Source organism: Zootoca vivipara, chromosome 6 (genome assembly GCF_965207765.1).
Source record: "Zootoca vivipara chromosome 6, rZooViv2.hap1.1, whole genome shotgun sequence".
Lineage (NCBI taxonomy): Eukaryota > Metazoa > Chordata > Lepidosauria > Squamata > Lacertidae > Zootoca > Zootoca vivipara.
The window spans coordinates 43,364,973-43,392,736 of record NC_142589.1 but is presented as its reverse complement, the minus strand read 5'-3'; the positions used below and the strand labels follow the sequence as shown (position 1 = coordinate 43,392,736).

At 42.0% G+C, this 27,764-nt stretch overlaps 1 protein-coding gene across 2 annotated transcripts in view; it reads right to left on the bottom strand.

Annotated features, from left to right (window-relative positions):
- The window catches only part of CDH8 (cadherin 8), a 231,572-nt gene that overhangs the window by 15,645 nt on the left and 188,163 nt on the right, over positions 1–27,764 (bottom strand). For both annotated transcript variants that reach the window (XM_088672014.1, XM_035120354.3), the window contains exons 9-10: positions 18,653–18,774; positions 10,119–10,236 (exon numbers count right to left, since the gene is read on the bottom strand). In XM_088672014.1, the coding sequence (XP_088528140.1) occupies positions 10,119–10,236; positions 18,653–18,774 (240 nt within the window). The remainder of the gene's footprint in view (positions 1–10,118; positions 10,237–18,652; positions 18,775–27,764) is intronic.

The window sequence follows — 27,764 nt, the reverse complement described above, 5'->3', positions numbered from 1 at the left end:
TAGCAGTTCGAAAGCACATAAAAATGCAAGTAGATAAATAGGAACCGCTACAGCGGGAAGGTAAACGGCATTTCCATGTGCTGCTCTGGTTTGCCAGAAGTGGTTTTGTCATGCTGGCCACATGACCTGGAAGCTATACGCCGGCTCCCTCGGCCAATAATGCGAGATGAGCGCGCAACCCCAGAGTCGGTCACGACTGGACCTAATGGTCAGGGGTCCCTTTACCTTTTTATGATAAATATGAATATAGTAGAATGCAGGCCTTCTTGAGTTTTTTTTGGGGGGGGGGATGTCTGGAACTATAAAAATGAGTTTGTTCTTTCCAGGGGGAAAAACACTTCTGAACACAAAGCATGCTTGAATCATAATATTATTGTGTGAAGTACTCCTTAGGAAAGCATGCAGTTAGTATCCTTGAGATTCTTGCTTTGCTTTGCCATTGTTTTGCAGTATAAACACGCACACTCCAAGAAAAGTTTATTGAATAAAATGCCCAACTTAGTTTCCAACTATCACTAGGGCTGCAACAAGCACACATCTGTCATGAAAGTCAGAGATAAGTGATTATATAGATTGCCAACGAACTACAGTGTGCACAAAGATTTTTATCAGTTACATGGGGACAATGGTAGGCAACCATTTAAATGCCTCTACATTGTACTCCCTACCCCACCCCCACTGCCCAGATTGGATAATAGTTTCAGCAGAAGAATGCTGGCCTGCTTTGCAGGACTTCAGATGTAAGCTTTTAGCAGGATATCCACTGATTCATCATGTGCTAGACCCCAATGGGTAGCAAAGGAGGAGAAAAATACAGCTGGGCAGGTCACAGAGAAAATAATTCAATTCTCTCTAGCAAGCCACAGTTGGATAATATTCAGTACAGCAACACTCCAAATCCTGATGAAATGGTTGGCTACTATGTACAGTATATAATGCAAGAAAGGAAAAGGAATAAAGAAAATACAAGATATATTCATTTCATAGGACACCTTCACTTGCCTATCGTACTATATGTTGTATTACAAAGCCTGTGCTTAAATATATTAAAAATGGGGTCATTGTTTGTTTTGCAATTTGATTTGGCAAAATATTTCCCATAAGTCACTTATGACTGGAAGTGGCAGCCTAGTGGAGTATTTTCCCTTTAAACATTTTAGATTAGAGAGGTGAGGCAGTTATGTGAACTTAGAACCTAGATGCAAAAAGCAACAAGCTGGAAATCCAGAGAGATAGCCATGGCCGATTTCTGCTTGAGTCCAAAGCTGTGGCTATGGGAGAAACAAGACCCTTAGTGCAGTGAACCCCTCTATTGTAGGCTCAGGTTGCATATAAGTGTTAATAAATCTGCAGTCTTGGGACATTGCTAGAGGGGAGTCGCAACCACAACCTAATGGAGAACCCAACCCCCAAAACAGCAGCACTGAAGAACAGCCTAAGGATGCCTAAAAGAGGGACAAGCAGCTTACCAGATGCCCCTTCCTTGTGAGCTTGATTCATCGGGTTGGCCTTTCCAGTCCAATGATAACCTTGATGGATTACCTCTGGCTTTTGGCGGAGGAGGGGGGATCTGTCTGGCTGGATGCCTGCATCCTGGGTACAGGAGAGGAGTGAGTGAGGTTTTAGCTAGACAGAACAGACAGTAGGGTGAAATCCTATGCTGGTTTGGTGTGTGCATGTGGTTTGTGGTTTCGGAGAGATAGGTGGAGTAATCCAAATTCCCCTTGGACTGGGTAGGTTGGAATGCCTCTAAACGAGACATACTAGAAGCAGGGAGGGGCTGAGCTAGCCTGAAACCCATTGGCTATTCAACCAGTCTCACTGCCATCACCCAATGACTTTGGGCCTGATCTGGGCTGAACTGCTTGCTCCCACCTCCAACTATTACCTCATTCACCATGTGTAGCAGGGCTGTGGAAGAGATGGCATCTTCACTAATCACAAAAAGCCATTCTGGCAGTTAAGGTGGGGAGGGGAGAGAGATTCAGATCACAGCCTGATTTGTCTGCATTCACTTGTTGGGCTGAAAAGTGGCCACCTGTTCTGCTTAAAGGAGTTGTAGAATAAACAATTTCCATGAATATCACAAGGAGCAGGCATCTCCTCAAGCAATGTTGCCTATCTGGAACTGTGTTCATACCTCTTGCTTCTCTAGATGGAGAGTTGTGTGTGTGAAGAAACCTCGGACGTTTGTGTGTCTGGGATATAGCCCACTGTAAAAAGGTAAAGGTAAAGGACCGCTGACAGTTAAGTCCAGTCGTGAACGATTCTGGGGTTGCGGCGCTCATCTCGCTTTACTGGCTGAGGGAGCCGACGTTTGTCCGCAGACAGTTTTCCTGGGTCATGTGGCCAGCATGACTAAGCCGCTTCTGGCCAAACCAGAGCAGCACACAGAAACCCCATTTACCTTCCCGCCAGAGTGGTACCTATTTATCTACTTGCACTTTGACGTGCTTTCGAACTGCTAGGTTGGCAGGAGCTGGGACCGAGCAAAGGGAGCTCACCCCATCACAGGGATTCGAACCGCCGACCTTCCTATCGGCAAGCCCTAGGCTCAGTGGTTTAGACCACAGTGCCACCTGCGTCTCTTATACCCTATTGTACAATGGGCAAAAAATAGTATCCATTGTCCTACCCATTTTTCTTCTCTGGCCCTGTCCACTATTGGCAAGCGGCCCCCACAAGGTTGCAGCCCTCTGGCTGGAAAGGGCTTTCTACCCTGTTCTAAAATGTACTTCAAAGTATATCAATGCTACTTAACTCCTCTCACCACTGGCCAGGAGTGGTATCAGCACCTGGCATCATTGGAAAGTTCTCAGCGCCAAACACCATGGCAAAGTTCAATATTGTTTTATTTTCTGTCCAGCTGCTAAGTCGAATTGCAACTTTAATTCCTCACAAAGCCCCCAATGTAGCATTACTCTAGAGTATTACTCTGCTGCATTTTGCTACAGCTGACAGTTAAGGCCAATGGCAAAGGGACCTCACCAAGGCAAAGAGTGCCTTGCCAAGGGGCCCTTCAAACCAGCAGCTGGCCAAACTCTTTTGCAGCTCACTGACAAAGCATATTCTCTGCATGCAGGAGGTCCCAGCTTTACTCCTGGTCCTCTCCATTTAAAAGGACCAGGTGGCATGTAATGGCAAACCCATCTACCTGAAACCCTGGAGAGCCACTGCCAGTCAGAGTAGATAATACTGGACCAGATGTGCCACTGGTCTATTTTCTTATAAAGCAATTTCATACACCTGGGGATCCTGGTGCTTGAATCTGTGGGGAGGCTTGCATTTACAGTGCCTATAATTCATTCAAATAACTGCTGATTGGTCTTATTCTACCTGTGGTGAAATAAGAGGCTCTTTTGACAAACTGTGTATCACAAGATAAAACCGTTCCTATCCACTTCAGACAGTGGGTGGGAAAGGGACTGAATGATTGAAAACTCCCTCATATAAATAAAGCTCCCTATACAGCAAACACTTAACCTAGCCTCTCTGCTAACCCAATTTCTGTTTGCATGAATATTCTTTCAGGAGGAAGCATCCAGTCACTCAGCCTAAACTGACACAGTGCTTGAAAAGCTCTACCCATGTGACACCTGCTCTATCACTGCTCTAAGAACCATTCTACCACCTGATAAGCTGTTTGTCTCAAAAGTCACTGAGGTTTATGTCTAATTTGATGCCTTATGGACACATAAGTGGAATGGAAATTGAAATGGCAATTCTGCATATTTCCTCTCCTTTATTAGAATATTCAGTTCTCCATGGCACATGGTTGGGGATCCCTGCCAAGATTCTGTTAGTACAATAAGGAAGATAATTGAACCTAAATTCATTCTTACTCACAAAACTGTGGTCACCCAGCTCTCTTACCTAGGCAAAAAAACAGAGCAGCCAATGAAATCCCTTAGAAATTCAGAAGCATTCACCTTACCCAGGAAATGCAAGCCGTATAAGAAATTTGGTTCAGTGCAAACTTAGAAAATTCACACTACTCAAAACAAAATGCAAAGAGAAACACAGCTATCTTTCATTATGTACACTTAATTTAAAGTTTGTGATGAAGATCTCAAACTAAACTCAAACTAAAAAATGCATATACAAGTGCATATATTAGATACAAATGTACATAAAATGTATAAAATAAAACTGTATCCTGTAGCCTTTGACACCTGAAATGTGTTTTCAGGAGCCATTCTATTCCTGTGACTATAATTTAACTGTTTTTAATATGCTGATGCTGAAGGATGGGTATGCAGCAGTATACTGCAACCTGTTTTTGGCACATTTATGATTATTATTATTATTATTCACATGGCAGCTCAAAAGAATTTACAATGTTTTAAGCAAAAACCAAACATGCAAATACATGAAAACCAGCATTAAAGAAAAACAATCCAAAAGACATTTTAAAAAAAGATACCAAAGTTAAAACATCCTGCACATGCAAAAATGCCACAAAAAATTAAAAGCCAAAGGCCTGATGAAAAAAGCATGTTTTTGCCTGGTGCCTAAAGATATGCAATGACAGTGGCAGGCAAGCTGGGATAGAGCATTCCACAAATGCACAGCCACCACGTAAAAGGCTTATTCTCATGTTGCCATCCTCTAGATTTCCCATGGAGGAGCCACACTAAGAATAGCCTCAGATGAAGACTGCAGGGTCCAGGTTGGTTGATATTGAAAGAGGCAGTCCTGAGCCACATAAGACCTCAGAGGTCAAAATCAGACTACCTCATAGAACATGAATGCATATGAACACCCACCCACACCCATACCCACACCCTAGACATCAGGGAAGAATTCCAGTGTCTGCAGGGACACAGGCTCAACAGATGTTAAAATAAAATGTGTGTGTGTGTGTGTGTGTGTGTGTGTGTGTGTGTGTGTGTATTCTACAATACGGAAGTTGGTGTTCTTAAAAAAATAATAATAAAGATCAATCAACATTAATTTGAAGTGAAATAGAAATTATAACCCAGGAAGCAGGGAGCTGTTTTACGGACAAGGGTATCCTTCAATATGTGTGCAGCAAAACCTATTAGAAACATAATGATGATTAAGAAAAGGACAGCATACCATTCTGCAAGCAGGCTTTGACATTGCTCTCCCAGAAAAAAAGGTTACTTCCTTAATGCAGTGCAATTAGTCACACAAAAATAGCATTGCACATATTTGTTGGAGGATATAAACAATTATAGAGGTCTGTGTTCCTGTGATTCTGCAAGCAACTTTGGTTGGGATGAGGAGGAAACCTCAGGAGGGCAACAGATTGGAGGGAGAAGGTTAATGAGTGCTATGGACTGCTCACAAAGCTCAAAGAGAAATTCAAATGTGCTTGCATGTTCTGTCACACTAGCTTCCTGTTTCTAGACACTTACATGGAACTTAAATTCCACTAATTTCAGTATAACGTAGAATGTAGGTTGCACAGTGTCGTAGGAAGCTGCTCAGGCACCCGGCGGGGTAAACATGGTGCACACCTGGGGGCGTCGCGTCACTACCGTGTTTCTCATATTATAAGACACGTCTTATATTTATTTTTTCCTCAAAAAAACACACTATAGCTTATTTTCAAGGGATGTCTTATTTTTTCCCTCCTCCTCCTGCCGCGGCCGGCATTGCTGCTGCGCCTATCACTATGTCTTATTTTCGGGGTATGGCTTATATTCCTTGAATGCTTAAAAATCCTGCTATGGCTTATTTTATGGGTATGTCTTAAAATATGAGAAACAGGGTATGTAGCACGCACACGCAGGGTCACTACATACGATGTATGTGTCGCTAAGCACAGTGCATGCGCCATATGTAGTGATGCATACGTCGTACATAGTGATGCTGTGCATGCGTGCTATGTAGTGGGGTGCCGGGGGTGTCCTGGACCGGCCCTTGCCTCCGTGGCACAGCCCAGCAGGAAGGAAGAAGCACAGCACGCGCTGGCCAAGCAGGTGAGTGAGCAAGCTAGCCGCCGGGCCGAGCAAGGCTTTTTACTGGATGGCGGGGCTCGGCTTGGGAGTCACGCATGGGGGGGTGTACCGAGTGTCACCCCCGCCCCCCTGCCCCACTCACCAGATTAACCATGTCCATTTCCTAGAACTTTTCCTTATATGCCTTGTTTTCCATACCCGTGAACATCTTTATTTCCCTCCTCTGAACCTAATCCAGTATGCCTATGTCTTTACATGCAGCAAACTGGTCCCATTCCTCCAGATAAGGTCTGACTAGTGGTAGGTGAGTGAGGGGAATGGAGCTATTACTTTATGCAATTTTTTTTTAAAAAAATCAATGGTTCTGAAATTTGTTTGTTTTGTTTATTGCATTTATATTTGTACCTCATGGGACGTGGGTGGCGCTGTGGTCTAAACCCGTATTTCCCAACCTTGGATTGCCTGCTGTTTTTGGACTACAACTCCTGTCATCCTTAGCCAGCAAGATCAGTGGTCAGGGATGATGGGAATTGTAGTCCAAAAACAGCTGGAGACCCAAGGTTGGGAAACACTGGTCTAAACCACAGAGCCTAGCCCTAGGGCTTGCCGATCAGAAGGTCGGTGGTTCGAATCCCAGCGATGGGGTGAGCTCCTGTTGCTCTGTCCCAGCTCCTGCCAACCTAGCAGGTCGAAAGCATGTCAAAGTGCAAGTAGATAAATAGGTGGTGCTTCGGCAGGAAGGTAAACAGCATTTCCATGTGCTACTCTGGTTCGCCAGAAGCGGCTTTGTCATGCTGGCCACATGACCCGGAAGCTGTCTGTGGACAAACGCTGGCTCCCTCGGCCAGTGAAGTGAGATGAGCGCCACAACCCCAGTCATTCACGACTGGACCTAACGGTCAGGGGTCCGTTTACCTTTACCTATTTGTATCCCAGCTTTCCTCCAAGGAGCTCAAGGTGGCATACATAGTTTTCCTCTTCCCCATTTTATCTTCACAGCAAGACTGTGGGGGTAGGTTAGACTGAGAGGCAGTGACTGGCCCAAGGTCACCCAGTGAGCTTCTTGGCCAAGTTGGGAATTTGAACCCTGGTCTGCCTGGTTCTAGGGCGACATTCTAACCACAACACCCAACGGCAAGTTGCCTTAACCAATTTTGCAGCTGCATCAAATAGCTGACTCACCTTCTTGTGATAAACTACGGCCCCAGCTACTAAGCCAAGGTGTTTTCCATTCTGTACCAGTGCATTTGTAAAGGTAAAGGTAAAGGGACCCCTGACCATTAGGCCCAGTCGTGACCGACTCTGGGGTTGCGCGCTCATCTCACATTATTGGCCGAGGGAGCCGGCGTACAGCTTCCAGGTCATGTGGCCAGCATGAAAAAGCAAACCAGAGCAGCACATGGAAACGCCGTTTAGCTTCCCGCTGTAGAGGTTCCTATTTATCTACTTGCATTTTGACATGCTTTCAAACTGCTAGGTTGGCAGGAGACCAGTGCCTTTGATTACCCCTTAAATATATGAGGACTGGTGATAAAACGTTGCCTTTCAAAGCAACAATGTTGCTCCCCTGATTCAGAGGGGGTGGGGAAGGCATGTCCTGATGGTACAAGACTGGCACATTTTTCTGGGAAAAAATCTTTAGCTTTGCCCCATATTAGTCCACATTCTTCCATTTTAAAAATAAATGCAGGGTTTTAGCAAAGGCTAGTCCCACTCAATGTAGATCCACTGAAATTAATGAACACGGGCAACTTAAGTGCATTAATTTCAATAGATTTACTCTGAGTAGGGCTTAGCTGGACACAACCTAATAATTGTGAGCAAATAAATAAAAGAGCAGACCTTGACTGAAAACATTAACTGAGAATCTTGTCTCATGAAACCTTTTTGCCCTACCTACTTTCCTCTCTCCCCCCTCCCCCCAATCCAGTGAAATCTGAAATGGTGCTTCGGAGGCAGAGTGAATATTCAGCAAGTCAGCTGCACATCAGCACACATGCAACGCACGAGCCATCCATGGATATGCACTGCTTAAGGGACTTAAGTGCAGCCGGCGACTGTATCAATCAAACCAATGAAGAGCAGTTTCTAATGTGACAATCCACACATTCAGAAAATTATCTTTCAAGACTGTTTACTGTTCATTTGCTGCCTGACCTTCAAGTAAATCTATGTGCCAGGAAATGAGGCCAGGGTAAATTTTATAACTCAATGACAGTAGAAAAGGGATCCAAATTTGTCTTCTTCCTTCCACGATGTGAATGAAATGACAATTCTAGAGTGTGACAGGATTAAAGTGTGCCCTTCCTTTTCAAATGGCAATGCTAAGGTAAGTTGTCCTTCAAACTTTGCTGACCTAACAACTTTATTGCCCCCCCCCCTTAGTACATGCTTGATACTAATTCTCCTTTACTCAAGATGGCTTTGCGTCAAGATAGGTTTCTATTTGAGGAGTCACTGAGTAATTTGTCTCAATGTTACTCAATGTTAGTCATTTTCAGAGTAAACCCACCTAAGGGACCTGAGTTAGTCATGTCTATTAATTTCAATGGGTCTATTTAGTTCATAAAATTTACACCCTGCTTGGTTGTTAAGAGCCTCCAATTGGTTTACAAAAAAAGATAAGACAATGACATTATCTATAAGAAGAATGAAAAACAATAATTTAAGATTTTTGTAAAGTTAAAATAACAATGGATTGAAAACAGATTAAATCTTGCATCAGCTTTCTGAAAATTTGGGTAGCCTTGTCCAAACAAAAATGTTTTTTAGCAGGCACTGAAAAGAATACATTGAAGGCACTTGTCTGACAGGGAGTTCTAAACTGTAGGTGCTGCCACACTAAAATATCAAGTTCTTACAAATGCGGAACAGGTATTATGTAGTACCTGTAATTGTGTCAGTTCCACTGACTGAAGTGGTTGATTGGGGATATATGTGGTAAAGGGAAAAGGGAAGGGGAAAAGGGGAAATCAAATGTGTCTCCCTGGGAAGAGCATCCCACAGGCAGGGAGCTACTGCCTGAAGGGACCATGCTGATATTGCCACCTTCCAGGCCTCCTGTGAAGGAAGCACAAGGAGAAGGACCTCAGACAATGATCACAGGGTCCAGGTCAGTTCATGTGAGGAGAGGTGGTCGTAGAGGTATTTGAATCCTGAACTGCTCAAGACTTTATACACTAAAAGCAGCACTTTGAATTGATAAGCACACAATTTCAATATCATAACATAGTACGTAACTTTTCATTGTTATTCTGTTCCTTATTTACTTCCAGATGTCAAAATGTCAAACTGTTATATGTCCAGCCTAATCACAAATTTCTACTCCTTCCATTTTAGAGTGAAAGCTCAACAGTAGCGTATACAAAACTACTTATTCAATGAAGAAAGAAAATGGCTATGCACACCTATGTGTTCCTTCCTCTTCCACTATCACTCAGAATATAAAAGACCTCTACATATGTTCAAGGCTTTTCCCCCCAGCAGCAATTCACCAGAATTCAGTTTGAGCACCTTTCAGGTGGGTGCCATTGCCATTATAAGAAAACAAGGGAGGCGTTCATGGTGAGTTCTGGCACCTCTTTTCCTAGAAAAAATAGCACTGCGTATGCTGTTGTATATATACATAGACTTCTTTGTGACACATTCCAAATACACATACATTAACTTCCTCTATGCATTTTTTAAAAATGTTCTTGTAACATTAAAATTCAGGAGGAGTGGAATGGAGAACAGACCTAACCACCAGAACAGCGAAGGAACAGAAAAGAGGAAATATGCTAATCCCTACATGACGCTAACAAAAAAATCAATACACTAGATATTTCCAGCACTTCAAAATCAGCCACAATCCAATTAGAAGATAAATCTGTCCTAGGAAGTTTTAAATTCCTTGGTGACTACCATATCTTAAAATCATTCTAACCCAAGTTGTTACTTTCAGCACCAGTCCCAGACATTTTGAAAAAGACTGAAGCCAAATTCTCATTTGTGAAGAGACCATAGCTGTCAAGTTTTCCCTTTTCTCGCGAGGAAGCCTATTCAGCATTAGGGAATTTCCCTTAAAAAAAAGGGAGAAATTGACAGCTATGAAAAAGACATTTGCGAAATAAACAGAACAAAGCAAGCAGAAATAAATGAAATATGGCACATGACACTCTGTTGTGTTATATTTATGCATTATATATTTACCTTGATTTTTCTCAATTGTGAAATTTGGATTGCTGGCCATTTCCTGTGGAAGGTTGTAAACAAAATAGTGTCCATTTTTAGGATCATCTTTGTCAATGGCTCTCATCGTATGAATGACCTACAACAGGACAAAGAAAACAAAAAGTTTTATCTAATTCAAAATCAGTTCACAGGTTTGACTAAACTGCACATGGGAAGAGAGAAAAGTTATGGCTGCAATCCTACATCCAATTACCTGGAAGTGAGCCCTATTAAACTCAGTGAGACTTATTTCTGAGTAAACATTCATAGGATAGTTTTGTAAGTTTAAATCAGTCACATCACAGTAAATTCATTGAGGGGGATGTGGACTTAGTTTCCACTGAAATGACACAAGTAATGACTAGCTTGTCCCATTAATTTCAATGAGATTTAAATCCAGCTAAAATAATTAGTCTGGATCCAACCCATGATAAAACTAGATTTATCTAGGATTGCCAACATTTTTACAAGCCTTTGCTCCCGCGCCTTCTTACAGCAGCTTTTTCAGCAGATGTTAGCAAGAGATCATTACTGGATAGTTTGAGTGTGGTCTTATTATTTTATATTCAGTTTTGTAAACTGCTTTGGATATTATCTGATAACAGAAAAGTTCTAAGTGGATATCAAGTTTATCTCCATGGCATGAAAAAGCATCATCAGATTTTCTAACTTTTTGTAAAAAGTACAAGAACAAGCTGGCCTCTTTTTGGTTTGTTTGCTTTTTCTGGTCTGTTCACACCCCAGACATATCATTCTAAGTGATTTTCAGATTTAGAACAAAAAAAAATTGTCTTCAAAAAGAACTATAAGAAAATGTGAAATGACATAATATTGATAAAGTGGTACCACGGTTTAAGTACACAATTGGTTCCAGGGAGCCGTTCGCTACCTGAAATGTACTTAAATGGAGCTGCGCTTCCACACATGCAGATCACTTCTGCGTATGCGTGCACTGCAGAACCCAAAAGTAAATACTTCCAGGTCCGCGGAGTACTCAAACAGAGAGTACTCAAACCGCAGCGGACGTAAACCGAGGTATGTACCTGTACCTAGAACATCTTGCCAAAGTTAAGCACTTTTTAAATTCTCTTGATTTTGGGTAGGGTGAGGGATAAGCACTTCCTGCAAAATTCAGTCAACCACAACAGCCCTGTGGTAACCATTTTTATTTTTATTTTTGCATCAAAGTAATCCCCATTGGTTTCAATGGACCTCTTTTTGGAGCAGTATGATGGAGCCTACAGCCTAAAAGTGTGTAACTTGAGCTGTGTGGTGCCCTGCATTAATCGCTAAGAAGCTCCAGGTGTTCCCTGTTCAGAAATTCTGCAGCAGTGAGTGTGTTGGATGAGTAGTTGCTATTAGCTTCACTGTTTATTAATGCTGTGTCCTTTGACAGGTGTTAAATTAGCACAGCAAAGGTAGGAAGATTGTGTTCTCACCAATTACTGCTGTTTTGAATAACTTCTCAGCTTATTTCATATATTGTTTTGTCCTGGCATAGAAATGCTATAACTGCTTGCATTCTGTGACTTTTTGGCTCCAGTGTTATCTCCCTACCTGGCCAGCCACCCACCCACTTCCCAATGCTTATCGCATCTCTGTCTGAAAATTAATCTAGAAACTATCTGAGAACAATCCAGAGGATTTTGAGAAAACATAGCCTAAGAGACATTTGAGGCAGGGAGGTGGAGGTTGTCTTCAAGGCAGACTGAGGTTGGTGGGACAGTGCCCCATTGGCCCTAATGAACCAGACTCCACTGATCTATGATGCTAGGCCTTAGATGCTTGCTTGAAACTTTCTCACTCATGCCCACTTCTAACTTCACCACATATTGCGTTTGTCTGAAGAAGTACTTTTTGTGTGTCTGCCCTGATTCTACTGTCGGTCGATTTAATGGAAGGGCTCCATTTGTTGTATTATGAGGGAGGGAGAAATGTATCTTTTACTTGCTCCACAGCATGCAAAATTTTACAAAACCTCTATCATGCCATCTCCCCGACTTAATCTTCCTAAGATTAAAGCAAGATTAGGCTGAGTAACTGTGTAGACGGAGTCTTATTAAATGTAATGCTTGAATCTCCTGAATCTCTGTTATAAGCTTCCATTAAAATCTTCCACCAAACTTACATGAGAAGTTGCAATTCTCACTCATCTTCACATTTGCCTTTTCTTTTACTAACTCTCTTCAACACGGCTGCTTTCCTCCAAGATATGTGGGATGTCATATGAAATAGTGTTGTTGTTTTTTTTTGGGGGGGATGCCAAGTTTGTTGTTTCAGATACTCAAGTCAAGAAATTAAGACTTCAGGTTCCCATAGCAACCTTCACCTCACCGTGTGTACATGCATTGCATACAGTGAAACATTTTACCACATACAGTGGTCCCTCGACTTACAAATTACTCGACATCCGTAGGTTTTGACTTACGAACGGGACAAATGGCCGCACGCTTACAAATTTTTCTACATCCGAACGGAAACCGTTGGAAGCTTTAAATGCGGTTTTTTCGACTTACGAATTTTTCTGAATATTTTTTCCTATGGGAAACTGCGTTTCGACTTCCGGACTTTTCGACCTACGAATGTGCATTTGGAATGGACTAAGTTCGTAAGTTGAGGGACCACTGTATACAAATATGATGTCATGCAGACAACTGCAAATGTTCCTGCTATGTGGGCTCTGGCAAAGGCCCAAGACCTTTTTGGGGCCGTTCTTTTTCTTTATTGTGCTAAAGGTAAGTCATATTTATCTCTGTCTTTGTGTGCTGAATGACTGCTTAATGAATGACCATTATTATAGTAACTCCTTGGCACTTTCCAGCATGGAGATTACAGCACAAGAGAATGAAAGGGGGGGGGGGCATTCATGATTGACCTGTCATTATAATGTTTTCCACAATTTATTGCTTTCAGTATATGCAGCACTGTGAATTGCCAGAACAATCTGCATAAGAAAAAAGTGTTCATTGGTGGTGGTGGCGTGATGCTCCGAAGAATAACATTTGAAGAAACAGCCATCACATTCTTGTTCTTTTCACATCGTTGTACATTGCCTTGATCTTTTCATATATTTTCATTCAATGAAGAAAAAGAGTCTGGATTGGGGTCGGCAGTATTAGTTTCTTTTCTGAAAACCCTGTACTTCATTGTCACTAGCCATTATTTAAACAGAGATAGTTTTATGATTTACTGTGGTTTTTGTGTTGTAGATTGTAAGATGCCTTGAGTTTCTGTGAAAAATATATAGGGATTTTTTGCTTCTCCCATATGCCCACTTGACCTCTTCAGACACTATTACTGTTGCCATATACAGTCATACCTCATGTTGCATCCGCTGTGGGTTGCATTTTTCTGGGTTGCAAACGTGGTGGACCCAGAAGTGTTTACCACGCGTGCATGCGCAGAAGCGTTCTGCGCGCTTTCACGCATGCATGAAAGCTCCGCTCGGGTTGCAGACTTTTGGGGGTGCGAACGTCACCCCAGAACGGATTGGGTCCGGAACCCGAGGTACCACTGTAATACTCCTGCAATTGTAAGAAATTGTTCTTTTTGGTGTGGCAGCATCTACACTTTGGAACTCCCTGCCGATTCATGTTACACCTACACTGTATACTTTTTGCGGCGTGCTTAAAAGATTTTTGATTAGGCAAGCCTATTCAGACACATCAGTGTTGAAAAATCTTTCTTTTTTACTTTCAGGTAGGTAGCCGTGTTGGTCTGACACAGTCAGAATAAAAATAAAATAAAAATAAAAATTTCCCCAGTAGCACTTTATAGACCAACTAAGTTTGTTCAGGTTTAAGCTTTTGTGTGCATGCACACCTGAAGAAGTGGGCGTGCACACAAAAGCTTATACCAGAAGAAACTTAGTTGGTCTATAAGGTGCTACTGGACAATTTTATTTTTTACTGTTAATTTAAATTCTCTTTAAATCTTTTAACTGTTTTAACTGTGTTTTTTATGATTTTTACAGTCAATTTTTATATGAATTTTGTTAAACAGTAAGTAAAAGTAAGTAAATTTGCCTGGTGTGAGCCAGTAGAAAAGCAGAAAGGGGGGGGGAGCAGCCCTTTTTAAAATTTGCAGATTTGTGTAAAGAATGCAAATCAGAAAGCGGCATGCTTTTCCAGTGGATCTGAGATTAGTATTCTGCTATTATGGGTTCAGAATAAAAGCAAGAAGAATTCATTTGGCAGTGTTATACATCAACAGTTTTTAATGCATTCTGTCACGTCACCGGCAGTCGTGGTTGCCACTCTCAATTATATCAGGACCCAAAATAGAACACGTGGAGGAATGAACTGCATTAGATGGTTCACTCAGTATATTTACAGACTGCAAATAAGGTTTTCTAAGAGGTTGAGATGTAATCAAGTCCCCTAAGGTGATTCAAACTCAATTTAACTTAGCTGTTAAGTTAACCTACAAATCTGTAAATGTATTCAGATAGTAGAAAGCAATCACATTCTTTCTTTGTGTCAGATGATCAAGAATTTATTTGGAAGACGCAAGAGAATTCAGATCTAGAGGAGGGTCTCTATATTCAGTTTATTCTTGTATTATTTTTCCTCCCACATGATTGCTATGCTGAATCTGCATTTGAAATTGATTTCTTTGTAAAACACCCACCCACTTCACACTCTCTTGCTACTCTGGTGCACGTCTATTCTGTCAATTTCGGGTACCACCAGTTTCTCATTTTTGCAGTCTTCAGTTCTACACATTTCCTATTCAGTTGGCAAGTGGTTTTTTTAAGTCATCATGAAAATTCATCAACAGTGGAGTGCATATTTCTTCTGATAAACACATTTTGTGTGCAATTTTGCCTAGTGTACACATTGCAAAACAATTCCCCTAATATAATGCATTTTTGTATGTTATTCTCACTGATATAGGCATCTATATACATACTTTACCTAGTAAATGCACTTTTTTGGTACACATTACCTGGCCAGAGAACTGCATTTTAAAATACAGAGAAGTTTAAATTATGAAAGATGGCTGTTTTACTTTGCATATTGTTTCGGAAAGTGTGAATTTGATAGCTTCGCCTTTTAATGTGAACTGAATTTCTCCCCTATCTTTATATAGCACTGGATTGCTATTTAAGGTTGGGATCTCCAATTGGGTGTCACCCTGCCCTACCGTGAACATTCCAGTAATGTTGCTATAGTGTGTTTTTTGGGGGGGGGGCAGAGAAGGAACAAAAGCAGAAAAGGGGGGGGAACAAGCGCAAAAGAGGTCAGAGTTGCAGTCTCACTCGCAGTGACCTCTCCCCTTGGAGCAAGATCTAGCCTAAGAAGGTAAACAAACTGGACAAGGAGAACATTTTGTGATTTTTAAACTGGCCACAACTCTATTGATTCCAGATATAGGTAGGATTTGGCTTAGGCATTGGGTGCGTATCCCTCCCAATCTTCTGGTAGATGGCTGAGGCATGACGGGGTTGATCATGGGCTTAATGGGTCCATCACAAGACACAGGTCTAAATTGATGGCCCTTCCACGCTGCTGAATGAAGCTCTATGGCCCATTTGCCACACTTCTTGGCTTTTGGACAGAGAATTCCAACTAGACCACTCTAACAGAGTACCCCTGTGGTCGCACTGTTCTGAAGTGGAGGTGAGGCACTTCACACACACACACCCATGAGATGTTAGACTAAGGATTCCACCCCAGTGCCTGGAGATTCACCTCTGTTTCCCACCCCTTGTTTATGGCAACCAGGAGGGCTATATTGGGGAAAGGTAGTGTGGTACATTCTACTCAAAAATGAGATTAATGTTGCTTTCTGAATGGACTGCTACCTCCCTGCATCTGACTCCTATCACTGGTTTGTTCAGACTACAGTGGTACCTAGGTTTTCAAACGTAATCCGTTCCGGAAGAACGTCCGACTTCCGAAACGTTTGAAAACCAAATAAGTTACTTCCAGGTTTTCAGTGCTTGAAAACCGAAATGTTTGACTTCTGAGACATTCGAAAAACTGAGGTACCACTGTGTGTGTGTGTGTGTGTGTGTGTGTGTGTGTGTGTGTGTGTGTGTGTTGGCAAAGAGAAAGCTCAGCTACTTGATATAGCCCTAAGCAATGAACAACTGAAAGAAAGCTTTTCTTGGTATTTCTCTTAAATTTCATTTCAAGCAAACACAAACTGAAATTTCAACAAGGGCAGTAAGTCTTAGTGTGCAGGATCTAGTTGCAACATGGAGCTTTCATTCAGATCTTTTCTCTCTCTGACAAGGACTTTATGAGACTAGTCAGTTAATGAAGTAGTTGAAGAAGTCATGACTGTATCCCCCACCCTCACCCCATGTCCACTTACTTGAGGGCTGTTACATCCCTGCCAGCTTTGTAGCTAGAATTTATTCCAGCTGTTTCAACTACATTTTTATCCATAGAGTTCTCCTGTTATCTGAGATGAGGCAAAAGGTTACACATGAGAAAACCTTTTCAGTGGTTGCCCCAGGCTCTGGAATATGTGAAGGTAAGGCACGAACATTTCTGATCTTCTTCCTCTAGACACTTTTCACTTGCTTACATGGGAGAAGTGGAAAGAGTGATCACTAGGAGGAATGAAAGCACGATGGGGGTGTCCAGGGGTTAGCACTGGGGGCCCTGCTGAGTGTGGGCGAACAGTGAACCCTGACACCACCTCATTGGGATCTGGACTTCAGTAGATGTTCAGTGAATGCCTGTTACTTGCTAGGAGCCACATTTCACCAATCTCACTCTTCAGTGGTTTAATAGACTGTTTACTACGGTATTATAAACTGGGTAACCAGGACAGGAAGGAGCTGCGGAAATGACTGCTGGAAGGTGCAAATGTGGATTGTTTGCAACAATCAAATCTTGGCACACATAGTTTTTGTATAGGCCCAAATTCTAACTCTATTATCAGGTAAGCTGCTTTGGTAAATGGTGAATTTAATGCCAAACACCCACGAGGCACAAGAATAGCTGGATTAACAACTCTAGTGTCATGCTGTCAACTGCTGTTTATTTAAATTAAAATGTCACTACCCAGAAATAAATGAGGTAGCTACAAAGCTCCGGATTTCTGTCACTCAGCGTCTTCACAAGCTGGATAATAAAAACGATTCTGTTTCATTTGTGCTATATTGCTTCCTAGGAGATTAGGTTCCGTTACATCATTCAACACAACTCCAAACTGAATGATGGACAAGCACTGTGGATCCAGATTTTTAGGATAGGGTAGAGAAGTTGTTAAACATTTCTCTCCCTTATATTCCCCTTTCCACCTTGTTCCTGCCTTATTTCACCCTTTCTTAAACAGTTTTTCTAAGAAAGTGTGAAATATCATGATCCCACAACTTTTATTTATACCAGAGAGATGGCAAACAATTCTGTCCTTAAAAGGCTCCATTTTCCCTTTTAATAAAAAAAAACCATTTGGGGGGGAGGGGCAGATATGTCTGTTCTTGTGACCTGCACCATGGGTAGATTTAATGCTTATGGCAGGTTAGTAGTTTCAAGCCTTGCCCCTGAGTTATACTGTGGACGCTCGGGTTGTGATTCGGCGCTTCTGCGCAAAGCGCAATTTAGTGCTTCTGCGCATGTGCGCGCGCTGAAACCCAGAAGTAACCCGTTCCGGTACTTCCAGGTTCAGCGCGGAGCGCAACCCGAAAAGACGCAACCTGAAGTGGCTGTAACCTGAGGTATGACTGTATACCCATTCAGTCAGCCATGTAAACAGACTCTTCTTGTTCATAAACCATAGATGTTTAGGCTCGGCCATGCAGAAAGCACGCAAACAATTCCTGATCATGTGCAGACAGCCTACATTCAGTCTCTGCATGTGTAAGATCTGCTCATGTCATTAAATGAACACAGGGAGATTGGAGTGATGTTCATGTCATCTTCATTCTCCTTCATTCTCAGTATGTTGATTGTGCGAACAGAGCTCATGTCACAATAGCACAGTCAGCAAGAAATGTGCAACTAAATCATTCCTTGAGTGTAGAGCAGGAGAGATTACCAGGAGCGCGGGCCTGACTCTGCCTAACTACCCTCCTCCACTTCCTGTCTAGGAATACCATAAACTCCCATTACCTCTTACAGGTGTGGGGAACCTTTTTCAGCCTGAGGGCTGAATTCCATTCTGGAAAGCTTTGCAAAATCCACGTACTAGTGGTGGACAAGACCAGAAGCAGAAGCTGGTGGAGAAATTGGCCTATTGTTTACCTTTGTACAGTAGACTATTTTCTAACACATTTGCACACTCCTCCCTATGTGCCATTGAGAAAAGCAAGAGACATTATCAGACACATTCCAGCTAGACTTGTGATGTGAAGTAGGGCCCTCGAGGGGTTGGCTACTCATGGTCTATAGTACCAAGTGACTCGCTTGGTCCAAGTATAAGATACCTTCCTATGTTCAATTTCACACATAATCAGGGAAAAGATTTAACTCACATTAACAGACAGGGAACAGGGAAGGTTTTTTTGGGGGGGGGGCAAACCCACTATACAGTGTGGACAACAGAGAAATATTTACTTTTCCGGTTTTTCCGTTTTCACACAAATAGGCTTCATTCCCTGATGCAAGTTCGGGAGCGTTGTCATTTACATCGAGAACTTTGATAGCAACAGGTACTCGAGATATTTGGCTGGGGTTTCCTAAGAGAAGAAAAACACAGCGTGGAAAAGAAGAAAAAAGAGAGGTAAGCACACTTCATTTCATACTAATGACATAAAGCACCCAAGGTAGACAGAGAGTTCTGTGCTGAAAGCTTGCTGGGCCTTTTCTGCTTCCAATAATTGGGCTGCTTTATCCAATGGCCAAGGGGAAAAGATAAAGAAGAATGGGCAGCAGTTTCACAAAAGGGAGACAGCAAATAAATCCTTATTGCAAACAACGTTTGCTGGAGATTAGCTTGATGAAGACCTTCTTGGACTAAATTCTAAATTGGTAGATTCTTTTTTCTGATGAAGTTTGCATTGTTTTATTGATAAAGGGCATTCTGCATGGGGAAAAGAGGCTGTAAACAACCAAGATTTATTTCGTTGCTTATCTTTGCCATTTTACTCTATTAGCCAGCCTGACTGCACATCTATTATTTCAGCTTGGCAAAAAAAGGGGGGCAGGGGGGAGAAAGACAATCCAGCTCTAATCAGATTTTGTAAGAAAAGTGAAGAGTGGAATTGATGTAGGTAAAAGAAGAAGAGAGAGAGTACATTTTGATATTATGCAAGAACACAAGTTCATTAATCTCATCCAGAAATGTTGTTTTGAATTGAAATATTTGTTCATTAAGGTTCTGTATAGTCGAAATAAAAGCTTTGACCCCCGTTAATAGCTATAATTTATCACATCTCTCTTTATAGCCCAATTGCTAGATATATTTACTCAGATGTATGTCTTAATTTTAGTCCATGGATGTATTCCCACATAAAATCTTGATCAGTTCATCCTAGTTTATACTTATTAACAGTAGTGGGGGACCTCTGATCCATGGGCTAATTGGGTTATTAAGCTACTGGAATGTGTTGTAGGTGGTAAGGTTGACTATTTTTGTTACAGAAGGAGTAAAAACAAAAACAAAAAAGACGATTTGTCGCCACCATAACTACATGAGACATTGATTGGAATAAATGGGCAACAGCTTTGTTAACTTAGTAAGATCTGCAATGAGCAAAAACCAATTAGCAGCAAGCTAACAAACCCTCAGTGCAGGTTACTGACGTTCAGGTAAAAGCTAGAAAAATTAATACCCTACTATCTATTTGGCATGGGTGATTCCATCATGGCTTAGAACACAAGGGCAGAAGGCAGGGTGGATAACCTCCAATCTACAAACTAATATTTTCCCGCCAAGAGGCTCAAGTTGATCCATGAGGCCATTTCCCCCAAGCTTACCCACATGCCCATCAGCTGATGTGATTTATGACATCGATTGGCAAGAGCATAGGGCAATATCCTGCACTGGCTGTGTGTGACTGTTCCCAGAAAAGAACAGTAGCACATAGCTGCCAAGTCTCTCGTATTCCCCGGGAAACACCCGTTTTTCCAGCTGTTCCCACCTGGAAAAACGGATTTTTTTCCCCCGGTTTACTTACCAGCTGGGGAGGCTCCTTCTGTGCATGTTTGGAGTCTCTGGACATGCGCAGAAGCGATTTCTGGTGTGGTGGCCATTTTGGAACTGGGCGGAGCATGCTCAGAAGCGACTTTTAATGCTGCTCTGCCCAGTTCCAAAATGGCCGCAGAAGCGATTTCTGGTGCAGTGGCCATTTTGGAACTGGGCAGAGCATGCTCAGAAGCTACTTCCGGTGCTGCTCTAACCAGTTCCAAAATGGCGGCAGCGCTACTTCCAGTCTGCCGATCCCTTATTTTTCAGGCAGGAACTTGGCAGGTATGCAGTAGCACACAGCCAGAGCAGCAGGATTTCACCCTCTGCTTAGCAACATATACATTCTGGAGAGGGCAGCAGAAGATCGTAGAATCATAGAATTGTAGAGTTGGAAGAGACCACAAGGGCCATCCAGTCCAACCCACTGCCAAGCAGGAAACACCATCAAAGCATTCCTGACAGATGGCTGTCAAACCTCTGCTTAAAGACCTCCAAAGGAGGAGACTCCACCACACTCATTGGCAGCAAATTCCACTGTCAAACAGCTCTTACTGTCAGGAAGTTCTTCCTAATGTTTAGGTGGAATCTTCTTTCTTGTAGCTTGAATCCATTGCTCCGTGTCTGCTTCTCTGGAGCAGCAGAAAACAACCTTTCACCCTCTTCTATATGACATTCTTTTATATATTTGAACATGGCTATCATATCACCCCTTAACCTTCTCTTCTCCAGGCTAAACATACCCAGCTTCCTAAGCCATTCCTCATAAGGCATTGTTTCCAGGCCTTTGGCAATTTTGGTTGCCCTTGATGCTTGGTTTTACCAGGTCAGGCTATTTGCCTGTTCAGTATTGTGCATTCTGATTTTTAGATGCTTTGGTTGCAGGCTGAACCTTCTGTATGCTAAGCATCTGTCTTGCCACTGAACTACAGTCCTTCATTCTCGAGCCCTCATTAGTTCTAATTTGATTAGTTCTAAGGAGAGGATAGTGTAAGTACATGCTAGTGAGCCATTGTCTGCCTTTCCTTTCTCTTTAGGAATATTAGAAAGGTGCACTGAGAACTCTGTATACTTGGTCATCATAATATGCAATGTATCACATTGGTGGGCAAGTTTTCATGAAATTAATTGCCTTCATTGATGCACCATGAACATGTTTAACATGGAACAATAATGTACTTCTTGCTGAGGGTGAGGAGGGGAATTAAGTTGCATGCAAACTGAGTATTCAAAACATTTCAAAAGCATTTTCTTTATCTAAAGTTGATTTAAAAAATGCATAAACAATGAATGCATTGGTTTCTTAGTGCCAAGTGTCACATTTAAACACTAAAGATTTCCTTTTATCTAAATTAACGGAATGATGGTGGTTCAAATTTTATAGACATTACAGAGGAATGTAATTAATTAGATAAGCTTCTGAAGAAATTATTCATGCCTCTTGTGACTGGCCCCAAAATGTTTGTCTTTCATCTGAAATACAAACATTAAACCTAAAGATATTATAATTAGAAACTTGATGAGAATTCACTTTAAGAATTAATTTGCTAAACACTAGAGAAGAACTTGCTGAGTACAGAAACCTCCAAAAGGGGATACCCCTAGATAGCTGCACACTGCATACAACAATCATAATGGATTTATTTGTTTTGTCCATGAACTACAGGCTCCAAGAAATTCTAGGGATTGATGTTCTACAGCTCCAATTGGGAGTATGTGGTCCACTTGTGGGACTCCAGCTCCCATCAGGCCCAGTTAGCATGGCCAATGGCCAGAGATGAGAGGAGTTGTAATGCTTGGAGGACCACAGGCATGGGCACAGCTAGGATTTATGTTAGGGAGGTAGGCTTAATGTTAGGGGGAGGAGAACCTCAGATAGTTAAGCATTATTATTGATTTACTTGATCTAGCTGACCCCTCCCCTCTCCCTTGGCTATGCCCATGACCATGGGTTCCCCATCTTTGACCTACAACCTGCAAAGTAGGTACATGGAGCATGAAAAATAGCATGTTGAGCCACTTCCAACCTAACACAGTTAATTCCCTCATGGGCTCCTTTCTGGTGTCAAAGAAACCACATTAGGGGTACTGTAGCTGAGTTAGCTGGGTAAGATATTGATATGGTTCACCCACTGAGATGGTTAATGTAGGATTTGTTCCACATCTGAATGTTATCTGAGGACAGGATCATCTGAGTGGTGGTGACCAGGCTATGAAACTCCCCACAATGAGAGTATGTCCAGTTGCCCTTCTCTCTCCTTTCCAGCGTATGTTCTATTTCACTGAGGGCAGAGGCGGATTTCGGGGAACGCGAACAGTTCAGTCGCACTGCATGTGGAATCTCAGGAGCACCACAGGGGATCGCACAACTATGATTTAGAATGGAATGTGAGAGGTGAGGGGCACCAAATTTTGGCATTGCACAGGGCACCGCTGAAATTTGAGACTCCAAGGTCTGTCAATGCTGCGTTGTTGGTTTTTTTTCCAGGGTGGGTGGGCTAATGATTGAATTCTTTTGCTCTTATTCCCTGAGCATTTTTGGTTTCTCTTAAGTTATTCATATTTCATTCCAATTGTTGGCATTGGTGCTGTCTCATGATATGTTTGGTTTTGTAACAGCAATGTATTATTTGAACCTCCTTGTATATTGTTGTAAAGTACACACACACACACACACACACACACACACACACACACTGAACAGCAGTTATAACTTTTGAGCTGTTAAAGAAATAGTCATGTTTGTGATAGTGTACAACTGGCCAAAGTTCCTTTGGGGGTGGGGGGAAGGCAGGATAGAAATGATGAGGTTAAATTCCTTATTTAACATGTTATGTGGAATGATGCTATAGAAAGAGGTGGTGAAATTTCCTATTTACATCACTCCATATTGTGGTGGAGGGGGGATATCTTATTAAAAGCAGCTCACATGTAGTAAGTAAGCACAGCAAGGAGAGCATTGGACTGAGCATTTCTCACAGGAAGCACTTGCTGAATTTAAGGGTTTGGGCTGGACCCTGATATGGCTTAAAACTAAGATGGCTGTACCCATGCAAATGAACAATTATAAGTGGTGCTATCCCCAATACTTCCAAATAAGCATGTTTAGAATTAGTAAATTCTAAAAGAGACCCACTAAAAGAAATCCAGCTGCGTATCACTTGCTGGATTATGAACCACAGTCATAATTCAGATGCACACTACACTGTGCTTTAAATCAGAAGACCAACCCACTGGATTTTGGCACAATTTTTTAAAGCATTAAATCAGGGCCAGATTGTGATAAATAGGAACAGGTTTTCCAAAATGTTAAATACACTGCTGATTTGGCCGCACGCTTCATCTCCCCTCCCCAAGCTTACAAAGTTCCAGTGTTAATATTTCCATTTGATGCACATTTATCAAGATTCTATCTGATGGTCCTAACAAGATAGCCTACCTGCACAATAGCTTAATTTTATTCTGTACTGTTTTATGCTATTCTCCCTCCCATACACCAATCCTCAGTGCAATCTTTAATCTACAAAAAGCACGGTGCACTGAGCAATACAGAAGTGACATGTACAACAACAATATTACCTAATTTCAAGTACAGTGATAAAGGGTAAGGTTTCGGTGGGTGGCACATTAACAGGGAAAAGCTAGAATTAGGGAAGCTTCTGAAATTCTTTTTTTTCTAAAGTGGATCTGACAAAGTAGAAATTCCCTGTGCTTCATTTCCCCAAAAAAAATTTGGGGGGAGAGTGCTGTGCAGGCACAATTTGCCCTTCAGATAACTTTATGATTTCTCCTTCTCTGCATTTTCAATGTATACATAAAGGTAAAGGTAAAGGGACCCCTGACCATTAGGTCCAGTCGTGACTGACTCTGGGGTTGCGCGCTCACCTCGCATTATTGGCCGAGGGAGCCGGCGTATAGCTTCCAGGTCATGTGGCCAGCATGACAAAGCCGCTTCTGGCAAACCAGAGCAGCACATGGAAACGCCGTTTACCTTCCCGCTGTAGCGGTTCCTATTTATCTACTTGCATTTTGACGTGATTTTGAACTGCTAGGTTGGCAGGAGCTGGGACCAAGCAACGGGAGCTCACCCCGTCACAGGGATTCGAACCGCCAACCTTCTGATCAGCAAGCCCTAGGCTCAGTGGTTTAACCACAGCACCACCTGGGTCCCAGCATAGGTATTGACAAAGAACGGCATTAGAAAAGCAGGGGGGGGCAGATCATATTTACCACTATCTACATCATTACTTTTTGTAGTGCTTTGCCAATGTGCAGGAGTGTGTTTTCTCACCACACACACAAAAAGAATCCTATGTGCAATTATCTCCTATGTTCTTTTTGATGCTTCGTCAATGCATTAGATCAATCCATTGGTTATATATAGGGAAGACAGAAATTCTGGAATACTCCTATTTAACCAGGTTTGGGAAAACATCCACCACCACCACCACCCCATGCCACATTGCCACATACAAAAGCTGAAAGGATGGGCAGTGGAGTCTTACTTCAACATGGGCAATAGGACATCCTATGCAGTTTTCCACTGCAACTGAGGACAGCAAGCTGAAAATAGAGGAAGCTGAAAACACTTTTTGCCGTGTTGAAAGTCACTACTTCCTTTGGACCACCTTTCAAGGATCATTATCAAATGAATGGCAATAACTATTTATATGATCATGCATAGGTGCATTCAACTCATGTGCAGCTTTATGTGTAACTTCCACTCCACCTGTATGCTTAAGGCCCTTGGAGAACGGTGACCATAGTTTTCACCATAGTGACTTTATATTCATTGTGATTAACAACCCAGAAACAGAAGACACATCACTGTCAGCAAGCAACTGAACCAAACTACAGTGGTACCCCGACTTACGAATGAATTGACAACCGAATTTTTCGATTTATGAATGGGGCTAATGGCCGCATGCTTACGAATGTCTCAACATCCGAAAGGAAACCGCAGCAGTTTTATATAGGGATTTTTTGACTTACGAATTTTTAGATAGGGTTGCTTCGACTTATGAATTTGTCCGTTTCCAATGCATTCCTATGGGAAATCGCGTTTCCAATGGCGTTTTTTGACTTACGAAATTTTTCGACCTACGGAGGTGCATTTGGAACGGAATAATTTCGTAAGTCGAGGCACCACTGTAGAATCATGACTCCTTCAGATGATAACTAGCTATCAGGATTAAAGCAACACATGTTTTGCTTGGTTTCTCTTCGGAAGGTAATACCTACATTTTCCAAAATGCCAGCAGCCCACCCTCTCTGCTCCGCAACCAATTTGACTTATTGGTTAGTGTGTCATATGAAAAACCTTGGTTCAAGCCAATACTCAGCCATGAGTCACTGGGTGACACTAACTGAGTCACCATCTCTTAGTCTAACCTACCTCCCAGGATTGTTGTAAGATGGAAATGGGAGAGGGCAGCTATTTGTGCCAGCCCAAACTCCTTGGAGAAAAGGGACAGTAAAAATTGAAATCTGTGTGCAGTGCAATCTTATGCATGTTTATTCAGAAGTTCTATTGAGTTCATAGGATTGCAGCCACTAAACAGAACACATAAGCTCACATTTTCAACTGTGCTGTTATGGCTTTCATTCTCATTTCATTTCCAGGTTGGATAAAACTTAGAAGAATGGTATCACAGTGCTGAGACTGAGAATGGTATTTAAGCCCAGTGCATGTAGGAAGAGAGGACTGGGCACACTGCTTCCCATGGTGAGAGACTTGTGATCGATTTCAAAGGACAACACTTGTAAATCTATAAGCAGTTGTACTCCAATGATCTACAAGTCTGATTAAAGATGCTCAGGTTTTGTGCTGATTCACCTTCAAGGGTGATACACATTCTGCAAGGTCACTCACTCTGTGAGGGATTGATAGGCAATCTGGAACTACAGAGGCAAAGGTAAATTTTAATTCCCTGGGAGACACAACAAACAGTTGCTCCATAAAATGCAGCGTCAGCCAAAAACCTTTAGCTGTCAGAGGTGTAGGACAAGATGGTGACCTACTCCCGTTGCCATGTCCTGAAACAGACTGAATCAGTACCTGAATCTTATATGGGTGATGAAGAGGTTTGGGGGTTGGGAATACCTGCCATAATTCATTATCAGACCTCTTATGATCACATAATGTGCCATTATGAGGTCTCTTCTGTATGATTCAGGAATCAGGCCTTCAATGTGGTAGCACCTACCCTATTGACCTTCCTCCCACTGCATACCATTCAGAGGACAGCAACATGAAAACAGGCATTTCTGGTGGTGGCTCCCAACTTGTGGAATGCTCTCTCCAAGGAGGCATGCCTTTTTATATTGGCTTCTGGCCCTTAATTTGGCATTTGTGTCCTCCTTTAGGAGGGCAGCTTCAGTAACTATAATGGATTTGAATTTGTATATGCAATCGGTTTTACTTTTGAATATATATTTTTACTGCTTATGTTTTGATGGTTAAATCATTTTGATGCATTTCATAGGAATAAATTCTATATATGTTTTCCAGAATGCCCTGGATAATGTGTCATTCCACAATGGTTTGCTCCAAGATCCTCCAGTCAGGAGCTGAAGCCCATAGCAGCATATTTTCTTACTTGGGGGCTATTGTGATTAACCCAGGTAATAGCATAGCAAAAGCCTCCTAGCTATGAATCACAGTAGTTCTGTTGCCCCTGTTTTTGGCATCCTGGTATTCTGGATGATGCCAGAGTTCAGTTAGCCATGCTCACTGAGACAGGAAATGCATTAAAAGGCAAAACGTGCTTTAAAAAAAATTATGGAGTATGGGAAAATGTGAAATTCCAAAACAGTGAGATGCCCACCAGCCAAAATCCACAAAAAATGAAATGCATTTGCTGTTTTGCTTCCTTGTTGTGACAAACTATATTCTTTTTGCATTCCCTAAACAAGAGCACCATGTTCTATCTGACAGATGCTGTAAAGTATGGACTTAGTCCCTGAAAATCAAGGTTCTGTCTCTTCATTTTATTTGGAATCAGGTATTCCCTGCAGCTCAGTGTTGAAATATCTGATTTATAAGACATAAGAATGCAGATGTCCATTTGGCAGCCCTTCTGCTAAAAAAAGGCAAAGAAAAAAAGCAAATTTCTGTTGACCTCAGGATCATAGGCATTTTGCCAATGCATCACAAAATAGTAACTCCTCTCTCTCTCTCTCTCTCTCTCTCTCTCTCTCTCTCTCTCTCTCTCTCTCTCTCATTCGTGTGTGTGTGTGTGTGTGTGTGTGTGTGTGTGTGAGAGAGAGAGAGAGAGAGAGAGAGAGAGAGAGAGAGAGAGAGAGAGAGAGAGAGAGAGAGAGATTTTAGGAAATAGAAAATGCTCCATCCATATTAGCTCTGTTCAGGCATTCCTGAAAATAACAAATAATAATAAACCATCCAGTCCAGCCTCCTGCAATGCAGGAGTAAATACAGTTAGATAAACACACTTAGAAACCCTTTTCAGAACTTCACATTCATCCCTTGGCAAGGATACACTCTATATATTATTATTATTTCTGAAAGCATTCTGATAAGCT